The 26,483-nt window shown below is 38.6% G+C and overlaps 2 protein-coding genes across 2 annotated transcripts; both read left to right on the forward strand.

Moving 5' to 3' along the window:
- The first annotated feature begins 5,237 nt into the window (after positions 1-5,237).
- On the forward strand, positions 5,238-20,325 carry LOC141331660 (zinc finger protein RFP-like). The gene is made up of 13 exons (XM_073836697.1): positions 5,238-5,367; positions 10,025-10,091; positions 10,285-10,838; positions 10,985-11,080; positions 13,388-13,633; positions 13,717-13,855; positions 13,974-14,000; positions 14,155-14,699; positions 18,577-18,672; positions 18,760-18,993; positions 19,074-19,212; positions 19,338-19,364; positions 19,465-20,325. Exons 2-13 carry the CDS (start codon positions 10,037-10,039, stop codon positions 20,010-20,012), a joined length of 2,706 nt encoding a protein of 901 aa, XP_073692798.1. The 5' UTR covers positions 5,238-5,367; positions 10,025-10,036; the 3' UTR covers positions 20,013-20,325.
- A 2,869-nt stretch (positions 20,326-23,194) lies between these two features.
- Positions 23,195-25,478, forward strand: LOC141331661 (E3 ubiquitin-protein ligase TRIM39-like). Its single transcript, XM_073836699.1, has 7 exons — positions 23,195-23,201; positions 23,261-23,862; positions 23,965-24,054; positions 24,145-24,378; positions 24,462-24,600; positions 24,709-24,735; positions 24,841-25,478. Exons 1-7 carry the CDS (start codon positions 23,195-23,197, stop codon positions 25,386-25,388), a joined length of 1,647 nt encoding a protein of 548 aa, XP_073692800.1. The 3' UTR covers positions 25,389-25,478.
- The last annotated feature ends 1,005 nt before the right edge of the window (positions 25,479-26,483 follow it).

A 26,483-nucleotide genomic window follows, 5' to 3' on the forward strand; every position in this document is an offset into this window, starting at 1 on the left:
AATCTTTTGCAGTGTACATACCATTCAGGTATTTCAAAGACTTTAAACAATTCCGTCATGAAGAGCCTAAAGGAAAATGGCCACTCAGAAATGGTGCCAAGCTGCTCTCCACATATGACGATGATGCAGAACTAATGTCATGTACAAGGCTCTCAGCAGAGCCCAGCACCCAGATGACAACAGCTGCGCTGCACAAGCCATCCAGCGATGTGCCAAGCACACCAGAAGACAAAGGGAATCACAGAGACCTGCCACCACTGTGTGATGTTTATAACTGTCAATGCCTGCAGACCAAGGATCCCACGCACACAAACCCATGTGCTCATAGACCCAAGAGCGAGGCAAGACACGCCCAGAGCAGGTACCTAGTGGAAAACGACAAGCCTGTCCCACTGCAACACCTTAAGCCGGGCCACCTGACATCACAGCACGAGTGACGGCAATCGGATCAACCTTTGTGTCACAGCAAGTCGCAAGAACTCCCTCTGAAAATTACTAACCTGCATAGACTCAAAGTAGGCTAAGCTCAGTTTCAAACAACACCACTCAGTTTGAAACAGACGAGCATCAACAACTGTTCCAGACAAGCAGTGCCATCACAATAAGAACATTTACATGCTATTCGTGGAAAAACAGTGAAAGGCCCAGAAAAAAACTGAGGGATTTTGTGGCTGCCTAAGGTTTTCAACAACAAAAAACCCACCCACCCAACCCAAGCATCGCTTCTAAGCCACAAGCAAACCCCTCACGCTGCTACGCCGCCTGCATCACACCCAGGCACACTGGCTCCACCTACAAAATAGCTCTGCTAAAGCAGCCTCCACTGCTCCCAAGCAATGCTGACACTTTGCACTGTCCGACCACACTAAGGCACTAAGCCGAAAACAACTCAGTGATGTCACACACATGCCGCATCTAGATGACACATCCTCACATTTGTTCCTGATAACCAAACACCGCCACAGCTCCCAGCTTTCCAGGAACAAAGGGGGGTCATTGCTGATGTATGCCCAAGATGCACCGTGCAGAATACACCAGAGTACCAAAGCCACTACCAATGCAAAAGTGGCGCACTGCCAAGCATGCAGTGACAGAGGACATCAGAATATGCTAAGTTTGATGCCAGCTCGAAACCAGCGGATTTCAAACGACACAGCCTCTCTACGATGCAAAGCAGTCAGTCGACGAGAAACATCTGTGAACGTTTACCACCAGATGGCACCAGAAACGACACCCGTGTCAACTAAGAGACCACCCGTGTCACCACCTACATTGCTCACCAGTACTTCAGTGAAACATGCCCGAGTGCGACACCTGCATCCAAAGAGCGCAGGAAGCCAAAAGCATGCCGCAGCCAGCGAGATTCACAATAGGAACTGTGAACCAGCGTGTCTCGGACATCCAGCCCTGCCACTCACCAGGACCAACTGGAGACTCAGCAGAGTACAGAGAACGGCATCCTTCAGCCTAAAGCAGCCAACGGCCTGCAATGGCAGAGAAAGGAACAGCAGGACTGCGACCAATGGACAACTCACATCCAGCCTGGACAACCAGGAGCTGAGCAGCATCATCTTCTCCTTGGCCCACACCCTCAAGGGCCTCAGACAGGAGGTAAATGAACTGAACCTGCAAGTCTCCGAGTACCAAAATTAACCGACACCCACAAGGACAGCTGGACACGCCTGCTTTTCCAGAACAGAGTGTCTGATGTTAACAAAGAGCTCCTTGAATGAAACTCCACTGAGAAGTACTGAAAGATAAACTTCTGACTCCTTGGCCAACGCAACACCGCATTAGACTTCCTAAAAGGAAAAAGCATCCCATGAGACCAGCCGACAGCTCAGGAGCAGCCAGACAATGTTGAACGGAGCAACGGGCCCACAGGACCAACAGCAAAACCCCTACCAACACAACTCAGACCCGCTCAAGTCAGTGTCGACACCCCCAACATCAGACGCCTGATGACATTTGAGCAAAACAGCGGGATAACAGACACCTGCTGCCCTCCTGCACCCTAACCGGGCCCGTCGGAAACTTCTTTACACTACAAAATCTTTACGACAATTCTCTGCGAACCCTGGAACTACCTGCCCTCTCACAAGTGAGAGTCCAACCAGCGATTCCAGACTGCAGGGACCACAGATACTAGATAACAACCACCTGACACAGACCAACCTGGGTCAGGATGACAAGTGACAGTGCCTCGACACCTGTTGCACAAAGCTCGAGGACCCATACCTTGCCACTGTCTACATTATCACACCTGATAACGTCGACCACGGCACCACAGCCACTCCTTGAAGCACCAACCTCCAGAGAGCCACCTCTCTCTTCCAGCCATGAGTGCCGGGTGCATGCCTGATTGTTCCGCACCTTTGACGTCGCTCGCAGTTGTCTGTTGGACGGACAACAACGTTCGAAAGAGGGGATATGTAGTGCCTGGAGCCAATCAGACATGAAATAACTAGTTATATTCCTTAAATGACTTCTCCCCCATGATTAACACCTATGTGCTATGAGCCAGTCCTTTGTTCACTATCCAGCTCATCCCCCCACCATCAAGATAGACTTTCCTTATTCAGACATGCAGTCCCACATACAGTTATATAGAAATGTACACGTATCAATGTGTTACCTTTTCTTATATTGTTGTTTCTGTTATGTATGTCGGCCTCAAACATTAATCCGCAATAGGTGAATTATTGTGCATGCTAAGACTCACGTTTAGAATCACTCAGTCAACCGAGAAGATTCATAGATCATGTTTGGTGTCTATGAGCAGCATTTATTATTCCCTAAATGTTAATGTTTGTGGCATCCTAATAACTCCTTGCTTTATATGTATTATTGAACTTTTGAAAGTTTTGTGGCCAAACAACCAATCAGCTTCCACATGCGAAACAACATTTTGAGAGACAAAGACTTTCAATCTTCCCTCCAAAACTCAGATCAACCGGATTGGACAAGGTCCAACTGTGGGCGTGAACGACCTACAGGTTTATAAACCTTCCCTCATCTCTTTCTTGCTCTTGCCTTCGGGACACAAAGACACGTCACCCGCACCTCCCCCCAGATCCATGGGGGGGGGGGGGGGTCTCACCTAGCGGAGGAGATGATGAGGCCTGCAATACTCTCAAGGAACTGGAAAGGACTTTCTGAACTGAACATAAACGGAAACAATGCACAACAACAACAAGCTTGCAAGTATCCGTCCTTTCTACAAACGTAGATAGCTGCGTTTAAGGCGTTTTATAAAAGAAACGATTTCAGGATGTTCAGAACCGTTTCATTCCTGTCCCTTTGCAAACTCACTTTCTGTCTCTCTCTCTCTCTTACTCTCTCTCTCTCTCTCTCTCTCTCTCTCTCTCTCTCTTACTCTCTCTCTCTCACGCGTTTTCTGTCTATTTGTGTTTTATGTACGTTTGTCTATGTGCGATCGTTTGTAAGTAGAATAGTTTAATAAACAACCATATATTCACATATAATGATTCTCTGTGCTGAATGCTTACATTACAAAGTCACTTAAACTGTTTCGATCTCATATTGCTACCTTAAGCCCTATTCTGTTCAATTGTTTTAACTCCGTTCTGGTTAGTAAAAACGCGTTGCCGTGACGACGGGCCAACGTCAGAGTAATGGGTATCGCTGAATAATTTGCTGGACAAAGAAACCAGTCGATATCGTTATTACTGTTACTGATCAGAAACTGGAAATTGCGTATATTTAATGACGATTATTATACACGATTTCCTGTGAGTTAAACTACTTTCCCTGACTGAAATGTATGTTTTAAATAACTCATTTCATCCTATTCATTGGTCGTAAGACCTGGTGGAGTTTGCAGTGTATATGTGATGAGAGGAACAGTCTCATACATATACACACATATATTGATCATCTTAAATTCTTTGAGCTAACCAAAATTCTCTACAAGCTGCTTATAGTCAAACAAGGAAATTTTACTATCAGTGTGTTTTCCATCTGCTTCTTAGCTTTGAAAATCTGCTATTATTATGCATAATCTGCAAAATTCTACAAAAATAAAAAATGTAGAACATTTGCACAGTTTGAGAACGTTATTTCTGCCTAAATATTGGATCAGTAAGAATACACAAATACACTGATTAAAACATGACTGAAAGAAAATGACGTTTATAGATGTGAGAGAAAAACGTTTCACAACCCTCCCAATCTCCCCCACTATTTTACTGGAATTATGCAACATGGAATTGGAAAAACATACCTAAACATACCTTGAAGCACTCATCTCATTCGTCCCCTTTGTTTGGTTCATGGTTGTAAGCACTTTGTTGATCGCTTGTTATTAAAAGTATATGTCCTTAAATTATTACAGGTTGAGAGAGTCTCTAATTTCCGCATAATAACATAATGGATGTTAAATTAAATGTTTTACAACCACACTGTCAGTATTTTGTCCTGTCTTGTTCTGTTTTCCTAGTGTTTTTCCCCCCCTCTGTTTCCAGTACTTATGGTTTAGTCATTGTCTCCCCATTTTGGTTTGTTCTTAGTTGGTTCAGTCTATGCCCATATTTGTATTTCCCCCTCGTCATCTCGTTATCTTGTTTGTTACCACGCCCTATGTTTTGTGTATTTAAGTCTGTGTCTGATCTCTCCCAGCGGTCCGTCGTTAACGTTTCATGTTCTCATTTCTTGCTCCTGGTTTTGATTTGTTTGTTTGTAATTTCAGTATTTTTGTTTAATAAACTTTATATTTCATTTAATCCGGTTCTCCTCCTTCATCGACACACCTCACCCAGCCAGACTGTGACACAAACCTGATTTCCCCTTCTATTTTACTAAATATAATTGATTGTATTCTATCAGTATTTAGCTTTCATCCAAAGTGATTTACATTGCATTAATTTAATATATTTTAATCCTGACCCATAACCTTGGCATTGGTAGCATTATGTTCTGTTGCTTGAGCTGTAGGAAGAGAGCGATATTACAGTAGGCAAAGACCACTACTGATTTTGTCAAGTCTATTCAAAACATTGTCAAAAATAGAATTCCTTGCTATTGAAGAACTTAAAAACCTGCTTTGCCTAATTATATTCTGTTATATGCTATCGAGCTCTTTCGCTTTCTGATGTAAGTTAACTTCTACACAACATAACTATAAAAATGTTCCTCTGGGCTGTAAAACGGCATAGGTGAAAGTCTGAAGTCCAGAAAATATGGGAGCGTGGCATGACTTAGGATCAGTGAGAGCTTCAGTGAATTAAGAAGAGTCTTTAATAAAGCTATCTCTGTAAATAATGATAATAACAACAACAATAGAAAAATTATATTGTTAAAAATAGCCATTCTGGGACATATGTGAACACACCTGATATTCACTTACAAGTAAGTTATGGAAATTTTGTTTCTAACGTTATTCATCTGCTTCCGTAGAGTGTATGTCTAATCTGAATGCGCTGGCCAATACCAGATTAAAGCACAAGTTCAATTGAACTAAACAAAAAGAAACAGGAAGTATGTGAACTAAAGACAGACGGAACAGAAACTTGCATTTCTTAGATTATATGAGAATTTCTTGTATTGTATATTTTAATGATGTTTGCCAGTTTATCTGATTTTTAGAAATGCAGAACACTCGGTATTTATGAATGAAAATTATTTATTTTACTTATACTCATAGAATATACTTATTTTACTCAATTTGAAATATACAATTGACATAGTTATATTTATTGATATATTTAACAACATTTCATTTCAATATTTTAATCTAGTCTGAAATTATAACTATTTTACTATATAACCAATGCGAAATGCTGAATGACAACAAAAACAAAAACATCAGCATTAAATCTAAAACCAAAGAAAAATCTAAATATGCGCCAAGGTTCATAGAAGTTGTGTAATGACATCCATCTAGAAAGTCACTCTGTAGTCCAGGGGTGCCCAAACATAACTTTAATTTTAAAATTTTTATTTTAATGATGTGGTCATGAATGCATCTGACTTTTAGAAATGCCAGACACTTATTTGGAATACTCAGCTTTCTGTACAGTTTCTATTCAGTGTACTGGATTTCATTACAACATGATCAAAACATTGATCAGTTTGGTGGTAAATATTTTTATTTATTTTTTAGGGGTTCTCAAACTTTTTTTGGTTCCAATTTCCAAGGACCCTCTTAGAATTTTTACTGACATTGGAACTTTCACTTAAATTTTTTCTGGAATTACAGTGCCTTGCAAAAGTATTCATCCCCCTTAATTTTTTTCACATTTTGTTTTGTTGCAGCATTATGTTAAACTGCTTTAAATTAGTTTTTCCCCACATCAATTTACACTCCATACACCATAATAATGACAAAGCAAAAACCAGATTTGCAAATTTTACAAATGTATTAAAAATAAAACACTGAAATAAGTACATTGCATAAGTATTCATACCCTTAACTCAGTACATAGTTGAAGCACCTTTACAGCCTCAAGTCTTTTTGGGTATGATGTGACAAGCTTTGCACATCAGCATTTGGCAATTATCTGCCATTCTTTGCCTCACATTTGCACCTCTCAAGCTCTGTCAGCTTGGATGGGGGCTGGCAGACATTTTCTAGAGTCCTAGTTGTTTCAATCCTCTTCCATTATGGATAATGAAGGCTACATGCTTCTGTGAACCTTCAATGCAGCAGATTTTTTTCTGAACTCTCCCCGAGACCATTGCCTTAGCACAAGTCTGTCACTGAGCTCTACAGGCAGTTATCTTGACCTCAGGACTTGTTTTTTGCTCTGATATGCATTTTCAGCTGTTAGACCTGAGCAGAGCTCATTAACATTTAAAGGAACATGCAACAGAATAGTTTGCTCTAAAAAGAGCTGTTTTTGACAAGGTAAAAAGAGTGTTTTATACACTACCATTAAGAAATTTTAACTAAAGTAGGGGAGAGTGGGGTGATTTGTGCCAGGGGGGAAGTAGCTCCACCCCTTGTTTCTAGAAAACCATAGAAGAAATTGGTCATGTGACCAAATACTTTTGAAGAGCCATCCAATTTACCCATCCCTCAAAGAAGAGAGACACATGGCATGAGGGCAAAGCACATTTTAGCTCAAAAAACAGTTTTTTTGTCTTTCAAAGTAAAATTTATATGATCAAGGTTTTTTGATTGTTGCGTCTGAACAATTATAGACACGATTGAAAATATTTGATATGTGTTTTAGTGCTTTAGTAGGCTACACATTGAGTCTATACAGTTAGCATAATGTTAGCTCTAAACTGCGGGATCATGCTAGTTTATCAAAATTGTCGGTTTGGGGTAATTTGTGCAAAAGGGGTAGGATTAAGTTGTGCCAGTGGGATGTAAAGTAAAAGTCCAGATCTAGACCATCTAGACCAGGGCTGACCAACACTGATCCTGGAGATCTACCTACCTGCAGACTTTAGTTCCAGTCCTGCTCCAACACAGCTGTCTGTAATTATCACATGCGACCTAAGAGATGAATTAGCTGGTTCAGGGGTGTTTGATAAGGGTTGGAGCTGAACTTTGTAGGAGGGTAGATCTCCTGGAACAGGGTTGGGCACCCTGATCTAGACCTACATACCCACAGGGGATAATCTGTGTGAGCAGATGAGCGTGCCTCATCAGTGAGTACGTTTACATGGACAACAATATTCCGATTTTAACGCGATTAAGACAATACTCTGATTAAGAAGCAACCATGTAAACTGAGATTTTTGATTAATTTAATCCGACTAAAGTCATAATCGGAGTAAACACAAATCGAATTAAGACAGGTGGAGTATTCCTATTTTAGTCGCATTATGGAAGACATGTACACACCTTAATCAGACTATTCCCCTTGTGTAGGACTTTTCGCCACATTTTGTGACAGGATACACACTAATGCTGCGTTCCAGGCAGGTTTTTGAGCTCGTATCACGTCTTCAAACCACGACTCAGGACTTTGTAGCGTTCCAGGCAAGTCACGCCAAGCATGTATTAATTTTAGCTATATTATTAATAATTTGATTGCAACGTTATATTGTCTTACACTCTATCTTTCCACCGTGTGCCACTTGCATAAACACCGCACCCCAGAGGCTTTATTGTTGTTTCGCGGGCTGTGTCACCTCAGAACTCAGAACTGGGAGTACGTCGATCTAGTACGAGTTCACGAGTGGGAATTCACGGGTTTGAGTGCCTTTCCAGTGCACTTTCACGGGTAGAAGTTTGGGAAAACACAGGTAACGGGTTGATCGCACGTGCTTATGCTTTGGTTTCATTTTTTTTTTTTTTTTTGCTACAACATGGGATTAATCAATGCTCATGGCTGATAAATGGTTTGTCTGTTATCATAATTTATAGTTTTATGGAAACGTAGTTAACCCGTTCTTTTTCATTAGTATTATTTGTGATTTTAATTTTGTGAACGGGATTTCCGCTATTGGAATGTCTTAGTATGCTTTTCACTTTTACTATCGGGTTCATGATCTTGGTTTTGCTTACATATATAGGCTACACCTATCAATTTTAAGATTAAAACAATTTTTTAAAAGATGGATTTGTTATTTTTAATTAAACAGCATAACAACAATAAAATAAAACCAGCTTATATCATTTATTAACAACAACTAATAAGACGAGGCATGGACTCCATCACATGCTGTGTTATATGCCGACTAAACAATTACAGGGCACGCAAACACTGAGCAATCAAATCAATCAATAAAAAATAAATAAAAGAAAGCCTCTAAAGCGTAATGTGAGGTAAACGGCAAAGATAACAGGGTTTTCAAAAAGAAAAAAGAAAAAAAAGAAAAACTAAAACTAAACTGGCTTTCGACTTGCGTGTTTTTTTTTTTTTTTTTTTTTCCCTAAAAACTGACTGCCTCTGAAACGCTCGCTGTATGGAGCAGACGATTTGGGGCAGCACAGCATGCACTCGCACAAATGCGACCACGGCAAATTTTAAATCACACATTCTAAAAAAATTGTTGCATGTCCAGAGCCACCGAAACATCTAAAAGTCTAAAACGAAGATGAACTGATAGCGTCGCGTGTGGACCTAATGATGTGTGTCATTAATCGATCTATGTACTATAACATGTAAAACGGGAACATGAAAGGAATATTTTAAAAGCAACTCATGTAAACAGCTTAATCATATTATTGTCTTATTCAGAATAAGGTCATTAATTAGATTACTGGTGTCCATGTAAACGTAGTCAGTGTTTGATTTACCTGCCATTTGTCAGTTTTTTAATGGGATGTTCAGAAATGTTCATAAGAAAGTAACATTTTTCCTATGTTACATAATTGACAGACAGCGTTTTGTTGACAGACAGCGTTCTAATTATTCACAAATATCATATATTGTGTATTTAAATTTTTTTTGTGTTTTCCGAAAAAAATAGAAAATATGACATTTCAGTAGTTTAATAGGGTAACGACTTCTAAATAAACCTTAAATGTGCAATTTTGTATTGAATTCGTCTTGATTGAATATAGCATTACAGTTCATGACAATAAAATGTTCTTTTTTACTTTAATAATCACTGGCACAATTTACCCCGTATTCTCCCCAAAGGCACAACTTAACCCGCACCGGGGGCAAGTTGTGCCACAAGACCACTTTTTTTCTGAAAGCTATAATTCTGAATCAAAGTTATTGTTGCCAGGGATGCACCACATCCTGAAATATATGTAAATGCTTAAATTGGAGGGATTACTGTCATGACTTCATCAAAGTCACTTTGAGTAAAAACTGGCACAACTCACCCCACTTTCCCCTATGTTATAGACTTCATCATTAAGACCCTAAAGAATCATATCAGCTTGTGGAAAATAAGCAACAAGTCATTTGATGGGTCGTCATAGAGGCTTTTGAGTTTGTGTATATGGTATATGAATTTTTGAAATGGTGGCATTCCATGACACTCCAGAAAGAGTCAATTCCATTTTATGACTGGATTCCACATTATAGAGCACTAAAATGTCATGATGTGTAATGAAATATGTCCAATGACTTTTTTTTTCTGATAATGCTTAAAGAAAAGAAAAGCAATGGCAGCAAAAATCCGATCACGGAAATACAGACGCAGTAGGGATAACCCTCCATGTAAGTCAATTACTGAAAATATTATTGAATAAAGCAAGTCGTTATAAGAACTGTAGAATCTACACATCACTTGCAATGTCACCTAACTCCTGTTTTAGTTACTGTACTAATAACAATATTTTTGTATATTATCCAGTATTTGCAGACATGAACTTCAGGTGATACATTTTCATTATTCCTCTTGTTTGTACAGTTATGTCATCCTCCACTGGTCTTCTTGCTGAGGAGCTTAAGTGTTCAGTGTGTCTAAATGTGTTCACTGATCCAGTCAGCACTCCATGTGGACACAACTTCTGTAAGAGCTGCTTGAACCATTGCTGGGAAAACATTCAGAACTGCTACTGTCCATTCTGTAAAGAAACATTCAGTAAAAAACCCGACCTCAAGATTAACACAGCATTTAAACAGGTTGCACAGCTCTTTGAGAAAAAGTTTAGTCTGAGTAAATCTGAAGTTCTCTGTGACGTCTGTGATGACAGTAAACTGAAAGCCCTGAAGTCCTGTCTGGTGTGTCAGACCTCTTACTGTGAAACTCACCTGGAGCCTCATCAGAGAGCCCTGAACTTAAAGAAACACAAACTGATGGACCCTGTGGAGAATATTAAGGACTATATATGCCAGAAACACGAGAAACCTCTGGAGCTGTTCTGTAGAGATGATCAGATGTGTGTTTGTGTGTTCTGCACTGATGGAGACCACAAGACCCACAACACTGTTCCTCTAGAGCAGGAGAGTAAAGAGAAGAAGGCATGAGTTACTAAGCTGAATTACTTAGCAATTAAAAAAATACTTCAATAACCTTTTAGCTTTTAAATATTCCAGCTATATATTTTGTTAAAAGATGGCAAAAACATATTTAGTGACGAAATTTGTGTGTTCCTGCTTGTTTGTAGAGTCAGCTAATGAAGACACAGAAAGATGTGCAGAAGATGATCCAGGACAAAAACGAAAAGATTCAAGAAATCAAACACTTCACAGAACTAAGAAAAGTGAGTTTAGGATATACAGTATTTAATAATGCTTTAGTTTGATACAGTAAATAAAGTTAATTAGGGGCCAAGCACCTTCTTCTTCTTATAATAATAATAATAATTTGTTACATTTATATAGCGCTTTTCTAGACACTCAAAGCGCTTTACAGTGTCAGGGGTATCTCCTCATCCACCACCAGTGTGCAGCATCCACCTGGATGATGCAATGGCAGCCATAGTGCGCCATACTGGTGGAGAGGAGACAGAGTAATGAAGCCAATCAGAATATGGGGATGATTCAATGGCCGTGATGGTCAGAGGCAAATTTGGCCAGGATGCCGAGGTCACACCTCTACTCTTTTCGAAAGACATCCTGGTATTTATAATGACCACAGAAGCTTTTCGGCAGTACAGTGTCCCCGTCACTATACTGGGGTGCTAGGACCCACACAGACCACAGTGTGAGCACCCCCTGCTGGCCTCACTAGCAACCTAGTTTTCCCAGGAGGTCTCCCATCCAGGTACTGACAAGGCTCAACCCTGCTCAGCTTCAGTGGGTGACCAGTCTTGGGCTACAGGTTGATATGGCTGCCGGTCCGGTTTCTTCCTCTCTTGACACAAAACAAATTGACATTTTTATTTGTAATGTCACAGTTTTGCCAAAACCATAAGATTAATCTAGTTATTTTAGAGTGAAATCGAGCAGTACCCAATCTAACTATGTTGGCCACTTGGGGCATAGATCTCATAGAAATTTGTAGTAAAATGCTGTGTTTTACAAACATTTTAGTTTATTTCTATGAATCCTATAGACGTATTTGCAGGAAAGTTACGAAATTGGATGGCAATGAGGAGAGGTGTCACAAAAATAATAATTTAAAAGGTTTGTTCACCCAAAACTGAAAATTAGCCTCAAGGCGTCCTAGGTGTATATGAGAGAATACAGTCAATGATCAAATAAAAAATTATCCTGGCTCTTCCAAACTTTATAATGGCATTAGGTGGGTGTTTCTGGTGTTAGAAAAGAAGTCCAATAAAGAACATCCATCCATAAAAAAAGTGCCTTACATGGCTCCAGGGGTTGAATAAAGGCCCCCTGTAGCGAATCGATGTGTTTTTGTAAGAAAAATATCCATTTTTAAAATATTATAAACACTTTTCTCTAGCTTGTGCTAACTGTTGGAAAAAACGAAATCCATGTGCCTGTGAGAATATGCTAGTCTTGTGAAAACAAATGTTTGTTTACAGGATCAAAGGAAGCAAAGTTTCCGTTCTTTAGCAATGGAAAACCTCTTGGGCTATATCGAAATCCTCCATGATTTTTCTTTACAAATCCTCATTTTGTACTTGTAATTCGTGACCGTTGACCGCTGTTGCTCTCTTCTCTGCGCGTCTGCGTCTGTACACATTCAATCAACTTCATCCACCTGGAATGGCTTCCACGTATGACAGTTAGCGCAAGCTAGAGAAAAATGATTATAGCATTTTAAATACGTTAAACAAAAACATAACAATCCTCTACAGGATGCCTTTATTCACCCCCCAGAGCCATTAAGGATAGAGGAACTTTATTGGACTTATTTTTTGGACTGTTGAACAGAAACACCTGCCCACTGCCATTCTAAAGCTTGGAAGAGCCAGGATCATTTTTAATATAACTCCAATTGGATTTGTCTGAAAAAAGAAAGTTATATACACCTAGGATGCCTTGAGGGTGAGTAAATCATGGGCTAATTTTCATTTTTGGGTACTAATCCTTTAATGAATCGATAGCCAAAAAGCTATGTTGTTTGCCATTAAACAATCATTTTGGATTTAAGTATTTTTAGAGTATTAAAAAAAATGCAGATTTTTTTAGACAGGTAGGTATTAATTTGCTGTACTTCTCATTCATTCCTGTGGAATCCATAAACAGCTATTCAATTACAGTATAACTCGAAATGTACTGATGGCTTGCACTGAATTTCTTTCAGAGTTGCGTGACAGTCAATCACTGATCTGATTGTTTATTAACGCATACATTTCAAGTTGACCGATACACTTTCTTCAGTGGAAGAACTGCAGACCCTTGTATCTCAATAATAAGACAATTTCTGACTAAAGTGTGCAGTAAGGTAGCCGTAACCGTTTTTGCCTCTGTTGTGCTTGGCTTCTTAATTGCAGGCTAAAGCTATATATACAGTAGAGAACATTTGAAGTGGATCTAAGAATTTAATCAAAATTCTCCTAAGACAAGGACTGTAATGTTTTGGTTTAGGACAACTTTGATGAGAGGTTTTGATCCACTTCAAATGTGGACTACTATATATATATAAATATATTATTATTATTTTTCAGGCAAGCACAGAGCAAGAGAAAGCAGCCAGTGTTGAGCTCTTCAGCGATCTGATGCGCTCCATTGAGAGATGTCAGGCTGAGCTGCTGGAGATGATGGAGGAGAAGCAGAAAGCAGCAGAGAAACAGGATGAAGAGCTCATTCAAGAGCTGCAGCAGGAAATCACTGAGCTCAATATGAGAAACACTGAGCTGGATCATCTCTTACGCACTGAGGATCACTTCCAGCTCCTAAAGGTCAGTGCATCTCTGTCTGCTCACATCACAGGACAACACTCACACTCCTCATGCTCAGGGATTTCTCCTTTTTCCTGTTGTAGATTGATCCATCCCTGTGCAGTCCTCCAGATACCAGGAACTGGCCTGAGATCAGTATGAACACTGATGTGAGTGTGGAGACTCTGAGGAGAGCTCTGACTCAACTGCAGGAAACGCTAGACGGGAAGCTCAGTCAAACTGGTAAGTTAATATCAAATACCGCATGCACATCATAGGATGTTATTGTTACACTATTTAAAGTTATAAATTTACAAAAACAAATATAAAATCTTTTTATGTTTTATGATTGACTTCACAGTGTTCAGAAGAATACAACAGCATGCAGGTACAATGTGTGATTTTTCACTCTTCACATACATACAGTATGTGAAGAACAGAAGAATAAACAGAAATAGTTTATTTTTATTCTACCAAACATGTCAACATGTGGAGATCTTTGTATTGGTAAAATATGATTCATATTATCTGATCTCTTTTAGTGGATGTGACTCTGGATCCTGATACAGCTCATCCAAATCTAATCCTGTCTATTGATGGGAAACAAGTGAGACATGGAGACACTGTGCATGGAGTCCCAGATTACCCAGAGCGGTTTGATAAGTGTGCCTCTGTCCTGGGAAAAGAGGGATTCTTGTCAGGGAGATTTTATTTTGAAGTCCAGGTGAAAGGAAAGACTAAGTGGGATTTAGGGGTGGCCAGAGAATCTATTAACAGGAAGGGAAAGATCACAGTGTGTCCTCAGAATGGATACTGGACTGTGGGTCTGTGGAATGAGAATGAATATTGGGCTTGTGCTGATTCCTATGTCCCTCTGCCTCTGGGAGGGAAACTGGAGAAGGTGGGGGTGTTTGTGGATTATGAGGAGGGTGTGGTCTCCTTCTATGATGTGGAGTCCAGATCTCATATCTACTCTTTCACTGGTCAGTCCTTCACTAATAGACTATATCCATATTTCTGCCCCTTTTCTAGTGATACGGGTAAAAATTCAGCACCACTAATCATATTACCTGTTAATTACAATACATGAATATACAACCCATATATGAAATAATCAATGTAAATGAATCAAATAAATAATTTACTATCATGTTTTTCCATCTGTTTTTTTTCTTCCTCAGTTTTCCATAATTATTCATAATCTGTACAATTCTACATAAAATAAAATGTAAACATTTTCACAATTTCTGCGGGAGAACTGGATCACTACGATTACTGGAGTACACCACAGTAAACAACACGACTGAAATAATATAGTGAAGCAATTTTGTTATATATGTTATTATATGTTATATAATTCTGTATTTATATAGCATGGTAATGGGGAAATGCACGATTTATTTTATTAAATTAAAAAACGCCTTTTCCATACTGCCTGATTACCTATGTTGACGTTTGCATCACACAACCAGCTCTATATGTGTTGCTCTTCTGACGTAGTAAACCTGTTTTGTAGCTCTGGTACAGTGTAGCACTTGCTACACGAAGTGGTCGGGTATAGTCAACGAGTCACGATAAAATGGCATGGCTTCAGGTAATGGATTAGTTTTTCTGTACATGGTAGCAGGTAATTTTTAAACTCGATACTGATATACAAACTGCCTCTTTAGGCTATAACATAGGAGGAGCTACCCTGTATCAACCTCCCGCTCTCTCTATTGAACCAACACGGAAGTGGCCTTAGTATGAAGGTAAAACAGTAGCAAAACTCTAGAGCTTGTTGATCTGAATGTGAAAACTTGTCATATTTATATTCGTATTTGTAAATGGATATTTGCACTCACAGCTGTGATCTGAAAAGCTGAATCTTTCGATTTGCACACACAGTGATCAAAACACTTTTGAAGTTGCAAATTAATAGTTACAAATGTGTAAAATGACATTCACATAAATAAAATGACAGACGCAAGTGTGTACTACATATATTATTTCGCGCATTAGTTTCACTGTGCAACCTCTAGTGGGCGAGTTCCAACCTCTCACATCTGGCAGTACAACTTCAAATCCTAGCGCTTTGACTTTTGCTACTGCTTTTTCGACATTCCTGTAGCAAAACTCATTGGTGCACTTGTAAATCAGGCATCGACCAATGAAATGTCTTTATTGACACCCTAGCCCTGCCCCCGACTCTGTTCTCTCACGCAATATCGCAAATCAGAGCTGTGAGTGCAAATTTCCAATTACAAATACTAAGGGGTGAGCGGGGCAACCAACCTAACGCGGGGTTAATTGTAACACGCGTGGTTTAAATATTTCCACACACGCTAGCATAACCAAATTTACGGTGTTTACTAGTTGCCATAGCAACACTATGCAGAGAAAAAAGAGCGCCAGAATTCAAAAGCCTTTTGAAGATATCGCTGAATATTTATTTTACCATAGTAAAAGTACATTTCTGGCTGAAGTAAACTTTTCATTTCAGTTTTAAATATTCATTTAAAATTAGACAAATCTGCTATTATTTTAATCTCCAATTTGTTATTTATCAGTTTAGATGGTTTATTAATGCTTCGCAAACCAGCAGAAGACACTAACCTGTTTTAAACTCCAGTCGCGCAGATGGGGAACGATGTAACTCTGTGTTACAATATTCCCCGCTGTTATTAAACTATGCTATTCTGTGACATTAGCGGTGCAGTTTACACGATTTACTTCTAAGGATTTCGATAAGATACCTCAAGAAACAGGTGAATAAAGGCTGACAATCAATGTTTAATGTTCAGAAGTTATTATTTCAAGTAATGTAAAGCATTTTGGCTCGTTTATGTGTGTCGTGTTCTATGAGAGCTGTGTGTGGAGGAGTTGAGTGTTCTTCTGAATACAGGGCTCGAAATTGCGACCATTTTGGTCGCATATGCGACCAAAAATTAACCTGTGCGACCTCAAATTATATTTGGAAGCATTTGTGCGAGTGAGAGAAATGATTGTGGTGCGACTCGATTTCAAAACTGTCGCTATCCTTACTGCACAGACTGCTGTGAGCTGATACAGTGACGGTTTCGCCGATTTCTCCAACATTACATAACTATTTAAGTTAATCTTCACATTATTACCTTAAATGCAGATTTGAGATATTAGCCGGCAGGGCTCGTAAAATCGCTAGCCCGACGTCCCTGGGCTCTTGTGTTTCCAGTAAGGCTACCAGAGTGTTTCACCGGACTGTCAGACGTACTATCGTGAAGTAGAGGACTTCTGCAGGTCCTTAAAACTCCTCAATTTATTTGTATCAAATGCAAGGCCATAAAAAGTTATAAACATGTAAAATGGTGTAAGAAAAGTCTTGATTAACGTACAAGTTTAAGAGACGGAAAGTCTGGATAAATCTTCAAAAAGGCAATGATGTCATTGAATAAATATGCAAGCTGTACGTTTCAAAGTCAAAACGCGGCACGGATGTCTTTATATGAATGTATCTGAAGGGAACCGGCTGTCCTCAGAAACGTGTCGTTTGCATTGTCAATTCATGTCTGATAAAACTGCGTTAAGGCTGGTTTGTGTACAGCTGTTACCATGGAAACCGTATTATTTCAGCGCTCCTAAAGCGCCCCCTCGTGACAAACATTAATTTTTATTTCTAATACATTTTTTCAACTGTTTATGGTCAAATTATTGCAATTATCGATCCATGTGTAAATGTGAAAGAATTTAATGTGCCTTTGTTTTAATAATCTAAACAATTAAGTAATACTAATGTTATATATCTTATATAAATATAAGAAATTATAAACTTGATTTATCCCTTTTAATGGTATAAAGGTTGAAATGCCATTTTATTAGATATTTTTTTTGTGTCTGTATCTGAATTATAAATCATGTCATTTTATGGCTTAATATTCTACCGTACATTGTCCAACCCCAGCTCTTTAAAAAAAAAGGGGTCATAAATTGCCTTAAATTGATATTTTAAAATGCTGCAGCGACACTAAATGGTGAAATAAAATTCCTTCCTTGATATTTGTTTATATTTGTGTATTGAAAACATTTTTGATTGACATTTAGACTCCTATCTGATTTTCTATATTTAAAAAAAAAAATGTCTTTTTTAATTTGGGCTAGTTAAATTAATTTTTGGGCAATCAAAATCTGTTAATCAGAATCGCCCATGAAGAATCAAGATCGGTGCATAACTAAAAAGAAATTGGGTGCTCCTAAATTTTTTGGGATGCTCCTAACTTTTTAAAGTTGGGAGCACCAGTGCTACCAAGTAAAAAAGTTAATTTCGAGCCCTGGAATATCTAAATGTGTTTCATCTATCTGTCCACATTGTTTTGAACTACTGTACAGCTGTGTGTTGCGATCAGGGCCGTTCAAAGCATTGTTGCAATGTGTTCATTTTCAAACTCCAAAATTAGATCATTTTTATTTTTTTAAAAAACGTCATTACTTCATTTGAAAAAGTTAACTCATGTATTTTACTGACAAAATATTTAAGTTTGTTGTGTATATTTTTTCCATTCGATCAGATAACATTTTAAGCTGTCATATGGTCGTGTTACAACGTGTCCCTCAGATGTTACAATGTACCCCACCTATGGGGCATGTTGTCACGTTTCACTTCCTTTCTTTTGAGGCAAATAACGAAAAACGTATACACTGTAAATATGAAACAAAGCGATATATTTTTACTAGACAAGTGTGAAAATAACCTGGATAAAAAATTGTACTCTGAACCCCACGTCGATTTACATAAACCGCGAAATTCAAAAAGTGTTAGGTTGTGCCCCGCTCTCCCCTAATTTAGCTCTCAAACGTTGCTACTGTTTTACCTTCAAAGTAGAGACCAAAGAGAAGAAGGCATGAGTTACTAACAACATTGAAACTTAGCTACTTAACCTGATTTTAAATATTCCAACCAGGTCTTTTGTCAAAAGAGTGATAAAATACGTGTTCCTGCTTGTCTGTAGACTCAGCTGGTGAGGACACAGAAAGAAGTGCAGCAGATGATCCAGGACAGAATCAAAAAGATTCAAGACATCAAACACTCAGCAGAACTCAGGAAAGTCAGTTGAAGATGTTCAATATTTCATTGATGATCTTTTGATTTGCCTTATTACTAATGCTGATTATTTAACATCAATCTGTAACAGAAATCTACAGAGCAAGAAAAGGCAGCTGATGTTGAGCTCTTCAGCGATCTGATGCACTCCATTGAGAGATGTCAGGCTGAGCTGCTGGAGATGATGGTGGAGAAGCAGAAAGTGGCAGAGAAACAGGATGAAGAGCTCATTGAAGAGCTACAGCAGGAAATCACTGAGCTCAAGATGAGAAACACTGAGCTGGATCATCTCTTACACACTAAGGATCACCTCCAGCTCCTACAGGTCAGTGTCTCTCTGTCTGCTCACGTCACATCACACTCATACTCCTCATGCTGAGAGATTTCTCCTTTCCCCTGATGCAGATTGATCCATCCCTGTACAGTCCTCCAGATACCAAGAACTGGTCTGAGATCAGAATGAACACTGATGTGAGTGTGGAGACTCTGAGGACAGCTCTGACTCAGCTGCAGGAAACTCTCAATGAGAAACTCAGTCAAAGTGGTATGTCAATACCAAATACAGCAAAGAGATTATATTTTGCACTGTATCAAGAAAATTAGCTATTTGAAAACTGAAATGGATCACTTGCACACAAAAATGTAAAGAACTTTTGTTTATCTCTACAGTTATGAGGATGATGCAGCAGCATACAGGTAATGTGTGATCTGTTCATAAAAATAGCATATATTGTCATATTTATTCTACTAAACACTTTTAAATAATGTGATTCATATTCTCTGATCTCTCTTTCAGTGGATGTGACTCTGGATCCTGATACAGCTCATCCAAATCTCATCCTGTCTGATGATAGAAAACAAGTGAGACATGGAGACATTAAACAACAGCTCACAAACAACCCAGAGAGGTTTGATCAAAGCTTCTGTGTCCTGGGAAAAGAAGGATTCTCCTCAAGGAGATTTTATTTTGAGGTTCAAGTGAAGGGAAAGACTGGCTGGATTCTAGGAGTGATCAGAGAATCTATTAACCGGAAGGGACAGATCTTAATGAGTCCCCAGGATGGATACTGGGTCGTGGGTCTGTGGAATGAGAATGAATATTGGACCTGTACTGATACCTATGTCCTCTTGTCTCTGAGAGGCAAACCGCAGAAAGTGGGGGTCTTTGTGGATTATGAGGAGGGTCTGGTCTCCTTTTATGATGTAGAGTACAGATCTCATATCTACTCTTTCACTGGTCAGTCTTTTGCTGAGAAACTCTATCCTTTCTTCAGTCCATTACCCAATGATAGACGTAAAAATTTAGCACCGCTGATCATCTCACCTGGTAATTGCAATAAATGATTTGACACCCAAGACATGAAATACACAATGAAGATCATATTTATCTCAAAAGAGTATATGTGCATTTGTAACAATAATGTTTGTAAACAAAAACAGTCATATTGTGTTTTATTGTGCACACTTATGAAAATATATCTGATATAACAGTGAAGTTAAAGATGCTAAATCAAAAGGTTTAACAACTCTTGTTTATTAGTTACAGAATAGTGCTGTTTTTAAAGTTACTTTATCTTGATGTTTATTCTTTGTCCACAAGATGGAGACAACATAATAAATACTGAAGCTTGCAGCTTCAAAAGCTGTGCTGCAAAGACATGGGACTCAAAATAATTCATAATCATGAGTTATATTTAAAACAAAAGCAGAGTTAGTATTTTAATTCTAATGCCTTATTGGGACAGAAGGTTGAAGATTTTTTATATATCTTAAAGAAACGACAACAACCAGCTTGTTATTGAAGCATTCAATGTTAACAGCTGATATTCATTCACAGGTGTTCATTCATATGGTTGTAGCAGGGTTTATGTCTAACTACAATGAGAGTTAAAGCATGAGTTAAGTATTTAATTTTAGCATAATATGTCATTTGTTTGCTTACAGGGATGTTGATGGTCTACCAGTTTATTGCTAGTTTATTTGAATAATCTGGTTAATTTACACATATTCATTTTGCTTTAGATTGTTTTGTACTTTATTTATTTATTTAGAAAGGCTATCCCAATTACTGTCATACTTACCTCTAGGTAAGTCAATATAAAAAAGACTGAATAAAGTAAATAGCAGTAATTAAAGAAAAAGACTGAAATGAAATGGACGGCCAATGTGAAAAGTCAGAAAATATTCTAATGGAAATTTGATGCTTGGTACTACTGGTTGAAACCTTGGTACTACCATAAAACAAAACATGTGGCCCAGTTTGTAAAACCTTCTACTGTATGCATAATTGTAAAGTAGGTCTACTCATAATGCAAAATCCAAACACAAAATCATAAAAAAAAAACCTTCCTGCAATACAGCAGTATGGAAATTATTGCAAAAAAGTTTCTGCTATAAAATCTGATTGGAATTGGAAAACACCCTCATAGAGGCCACCTACCCATAAGGGAAAACAAGGTCGTCAATACCTACTCACAGAGATTCGCAGACATTATTTGCTTATCATGCCCTCTGTAAGTCATGATAGTCGACATGAAGTGAAATGGGTGGTATTTAATAGATGAACGTGTGATAAATGTGTGAGAACAACAGCACGGTAAATAATGACACATGTATAGGCAAATTGAATTACACCAAGATCCTTCCACGGACCATGATGAAACTAGCACGTTTCCGGTCGGTAGAGTGCACATGCCCAATATTTTCTGACACATTGCAAACATAGGCACTCAAACAAAAGTCCTACAAATGTCTTTAGCGCCACACGACACAATTTATATATTGTATAAATGGCATTAATAAATGTTTTTGATGTCATCAATGGTTAGAGTTCCTATGTTGTAACTTGTTTGTCACATTTAACTAAAACCAGCCTAGGCTGGTTGGCTGGTCTTAGCTGGTTTAAGCTGGAAGTAGCCGGTTTTAGCCGGGCTCCCAGCTGGACCAGGGTGGTTTTAGCTGTTGGTTTTCCAGCGTGGCCAGACTGGAAAAGTGGCCAAAACCCCTCTAAAACCAGCCTGCTGACCAGCTATGACAAGCTAAAACCAGGCTGGTTGACCAGCTACAACCAGCCAACAGGGGTTGGCAGTGGAATGGGAAAACAGGTCTCGAACTGACATGATTTTAACGTAAGCCCAGCGGTTTTAGAACAGTCAAATGCATTTTCGCGTGAAAAACAGAAAAGTGGCGCAATGGAAAAACGCTTTCTGTATGAAAGGCTCTTGATGGATAAATCCATCCTATGATAAATTTTTTCTCCTAAAAGGTGTGAAAAAAACTTAACAAATGTGCCTTATGACACTAAAACCGCCAGGTGGCGGCAAAGCCTTGTTTTAATAAATAATTATTTGCTCGTCCAGTTAAAGGGTTTACAGAGGGGATGCTTTTTACAAAGACTGTAAAAAAGGCTTTTTGTCCTTTTTTTCAACAAGGAATCCCCCCTCAATTCAGGTTCTGACTGTGAGTGATATTCAGAAAAATGAGCAGATTCGCTGTGAACTTTCAGCTAGATCTTTTTAATTCTGATGCTCTTGTGAAACAGTCAGAATCCACATTCTTTACATAAGTACATTGAAGTTGTATACAGTTTAATGCAATACACTCCATAAAAACTGGAACTAAAGTCTGAAGGTAGGTAGGTGTGGAAGTCTGCTGGTAGGTAAATCTCCAGGAACAGGATTGGGGACGCCAGCTGTATACAAATAAAATTTATCAACTAGACAAGGTACAATTTGTGATTGTGCTCCTCCCGAACCTGTTAAAAAAACATCTTATGAAATGTCAGGATCAAAGTCTGAATTGTTCCAGACAGAATAGGAGCCTATGATGGACAACAGGCTTTAATATCCTTATCATATTTTTAGAAAACAACCAAAATTCTAATTAAAGCTCTCCAAGACCTGCTATTCACTCACAGGTAAGTTTTGGAAATATATGAAATATCTCATATTTTTCTCATGTTTGTTGCTGAGCCTAGTTCACAGACTGAACAAATTAAAAACAGCACTTTGTGGGTTAGATGTGGAAATTGCATAACTAAATATATTTTGATGTGTTTAGGAATTCTTCTTACTTCTAATAAGGTAAAACACTTATTTTTAATAATTTAACTCAGTTTTTAGTAAGTAATTGTTAAAAGCTGTATACGGAAGTGGATGTGATCTGTTTTGCCTCCATAAATTTATTTTGCAAAGTGCTGGCATTGATATGTAAAATCATAATAAATGGTAACAATAAAATGTTACAAATAGAGTGGTTTTAAAATTACATTGTGCTTCTGGGGTCATCATGTTTACTGAATAGCTTTAAAATACCCCTTTATTGCCTTGATTTGAGAAAGGGGTGGGGATTTCATGCTGTAAAATGATAGATTTGCTCTGCTTTATTTTTCCCTGATGAGGCCTACAGAAAAGTAGAGCAATGGCAGTCACAAAAATACAGAGCATGGATGACCCTCCATTTAAGTCAATTGCTGAAACTTTGACTGAATAAAGCAAACGATAAAATAACTGTAAAATCTTAGCATCATGTCCAGTGACATTTATTTTTTACTCTACAAGTAATAATACCTAATGTGTAGACATGAATTGCAGATGATACATTTTTATTATTTCTCTTGTTTTCAGCTCTGTCATCCTCCAGTGGTCCTCTGGCCGAGGAGCTTCAGTGTTCAGTGTGTCTGGATGTGTTCACTGATCCAGTTACTATTCCATGTGGACACAACTTCTGTAAGAGCTGCTTGAACCAGTGCTGGGAAAAGAGTCAGAACTGCATCTGTCCATTTTGTAAAGAAACATTCAGTAAAAGACCTGACCTCAATATCAACACAGCACTTAGACAAGTTGCGCAACTCTTTAAGAAAAAGCCTAGTGTAGTAAATCAGTGTAGTAAATCTGATGTTCTCTGTGACGTTTGTGATAAAAGAAAGAAGAAAGCCCTAAAATCCTGCCTGCTGTGCCAGGCTTCTTTCTGTGAAACTCACCTAGAGTTTCATCACAAAGTCTATTTAAAGAAACACAAACTGATGGACCCTGTGAGGAACATGAAGGACTACATATGCCAGAAACACAAGAGACCTCTGGAGCTGTTCTGTAGAGATGATCAGATGCGTGTATGTGTGTTTTGCACTCATCGAGACCACAAAACTCACAACACTGTTACTCTAGACGAGGAGAGTAAAATGAAAAAGGCACGAGTTACTAACAACATTGAAACTTGTTCCAAAGCCCTGATTTTATAGTCAAAAGATGGAAAATGTTGATGTGATCAAAATGTGTCTGTCTGTCTATAGACTCAGCTGATGAAGACAAAGAAAGATGTGCAGCAGATGATCCTGGACAGAATCAGGAAGATTCAAGACATTGAATACTTTGCAGAACTCAGACAAGTGAGCTGAAGATGTTCAGTCTTTAATGAATAATGTTTTATTTTGACACTGTAAATTAAGATGAGTACTTAAAATAAAACTGTTTTTCAGAAAAGCACAGATCGAGTAAAAGCAGCTGATGTTGAGCTCTTCAGCGATCTGATGCGCTCTATTGAGAGATGTCAGGCTGAGCTGCTGGAGATGATGGAGGAAAAGCAGAAAGCGGCACAGAAACGGGATGAAGAGCTCATTCAAGAGCTGCAGCAGGAAATCACTGAGCTCAAGATGAGAAACACTGAGCTGGATCATCTCTTACGCACTGAGGATCACTTCCAGCTCCTACAGGTCAGTGTCTCTCTTTCTGCTCACATCACAGGACAACACTCACACTCCTCATGCTGAGAGATTTCTCCTCTCTCCTGTTGTAGATTGACCCATCCCTGTGCAGTCCTCCAGATACCAGGAACTGGCCTGAGATCAGTATGAACACTGATGTAAGTGTGGAGACTCTGAGGAGAGCTCTGACTCAACTGCAGGAAACTCTAGATGAGAAACTCAGTGAAACAGGTAAGTCAACAATAAATACAGGACATTAGTGAATTTATGTGAGACACATGCAAGTTTTGTACATAAACATTTGAAAATCTTTTATTTTATGATTGTTTGACTTCACAGTGTTGAGGAGGATGCAGCAGTATGCAGGTACAATGTGTGATTTTTACTCTTGACATACGTAGTATGATAGTTTACATGAAGATCTTAAAATATAGTTAAAATATAACTAATTTTATCTGATTTCTCTCTTAGTGAATGTGACTCTGGATCCTGATACAGCTCATCCATATCTGATCCTGTCTAATGATAGAAAACATGTGAGACATGGAGACATTAAGCATGAACTCCCAGATTACCCAGAGCGGTTTAATTACAGTGCCTGTGTCCTGGGAAAAGAGGGATTCTTGTCAGGTAGATTTTATTTTGAAGTGCAGCTGAAGAGAAAGACTAAGTGGGATTTAGGAGTGGCCAGAGAATCTATTAACAGGAAGGGACCGATCACAGTGAGTCCTCAGGATGGATACTGGGCTGTGGCTCTGAGGGACGGGAGTGATTATTGGGCTTGTGCTGATTCATGTGTCCACTTGTCTCTGAGAGTGAAACCGCAGAAGGTGGGGGTGTTTGTGGATTATGAGGAAGGTCTGGTCTCCTTCTATGATGTGAAGTCCAGATCTCATATCTACTCTTTCACTGGTCAGTCCTTCATTAATAGACTATATCCATATTTTTGTCCCTTTCCAAATGATACTTGTAAAGATTCCGCACCAATGACCATCTCACCTGTTACTTACAATAAATGAATATATGAGCCAGATTTGAAAAACAGTACTTTATTTTAATTGTTAAAGACATATTCATTGGAAAGTATATACTGAAAAAATGTTATAGTGTTTTCCATCTGCTTTTTTAGCTTTGCAAATCTGCATAGTCTGTAATATTCTCCAAAAAAATAAAAATGTAAACGTTTGCACAGTTTGAGAATTTTGTCAGTAAACATCTGAATGATTCAGAGTGGATGGGTGAAAGTGTTGTGGTCAGATAACACTAATTTCAAGCTCTTTGGCATCAACTCGTCATGTTTGGAGGAGGAGGAATGCTGCCTATAACCCCAAGAACACCATCCCCTCCGTCAAACATAGAGGTGGAAACATTATGCTTTGGGGGTGTTTTTCTGCACCGGGACTGGACAACTGCACCGCATCAAAGGATCTCACCGTCAAATCTTGGGTGAGAACCTCCTTCCCTCAGCCAGGGCATTGAAAATGGGTCGTCATTGGGTATTCCAGCATGACAATGACCCAAAACACATTGCCAAGACAACAAAAGAGTGGCTCAAGAAGAAGCACATTAAGGTCCTGGAGGGGCCTATAGCCAGTCTCCAGACCTGTGAACAGAGCTGTTTTAGACAAGTTAAAAAGGGTGTTGTTTTACACTACCATTGAAAAATTTTAATCAAAGTATGTTGTTGACTTTTCAATAAGACCCTAAAGAATCAAATCAACTTCAAAATGGGCGTCCAATGACCCCTTTAATCATAGAAAAATTTGTTCTATATAAACAGAACATGATGGTGTAGTTTATCCTGAGATAAATGTTTTCTTCTAAGAGGTGCTACACAAAGTTTTAATGACGTACGGCCTACACTCCACTCTTTTCAACCACTGTTCATGGTTTTATTTTACCTAGAATATTCAGAGCAATACAAATGTGCTTTATGATGCTTGTGTGATATAGAAAAATGAAAACTTGCTTGAGCTTGTGCACAGGCAGCTCATTGCAGAATTGCATTCTGATTTTAATATTTCATTTGCATGATCAATTTTACATAATACATAACATTATAATCTAACAGGATTCAGAACAATCCAGAACAATGAGCAGGTTTGCAGTGAACT

The sequence above is a fragment of the Garra rufa genome, chromosome 3 (assembly GCF_049309525.1).
Source record: "Garra rufa chromosome 3, GarRuf1.0, whole genome shotgun sequence".
In the NCBI taxonomy this organism is placed as follows: Eukaryota; Metazoa; Chordata; class Actinopteri; order Cypriniformes; family Cyprinidae; genus Garra; species Garra rufa.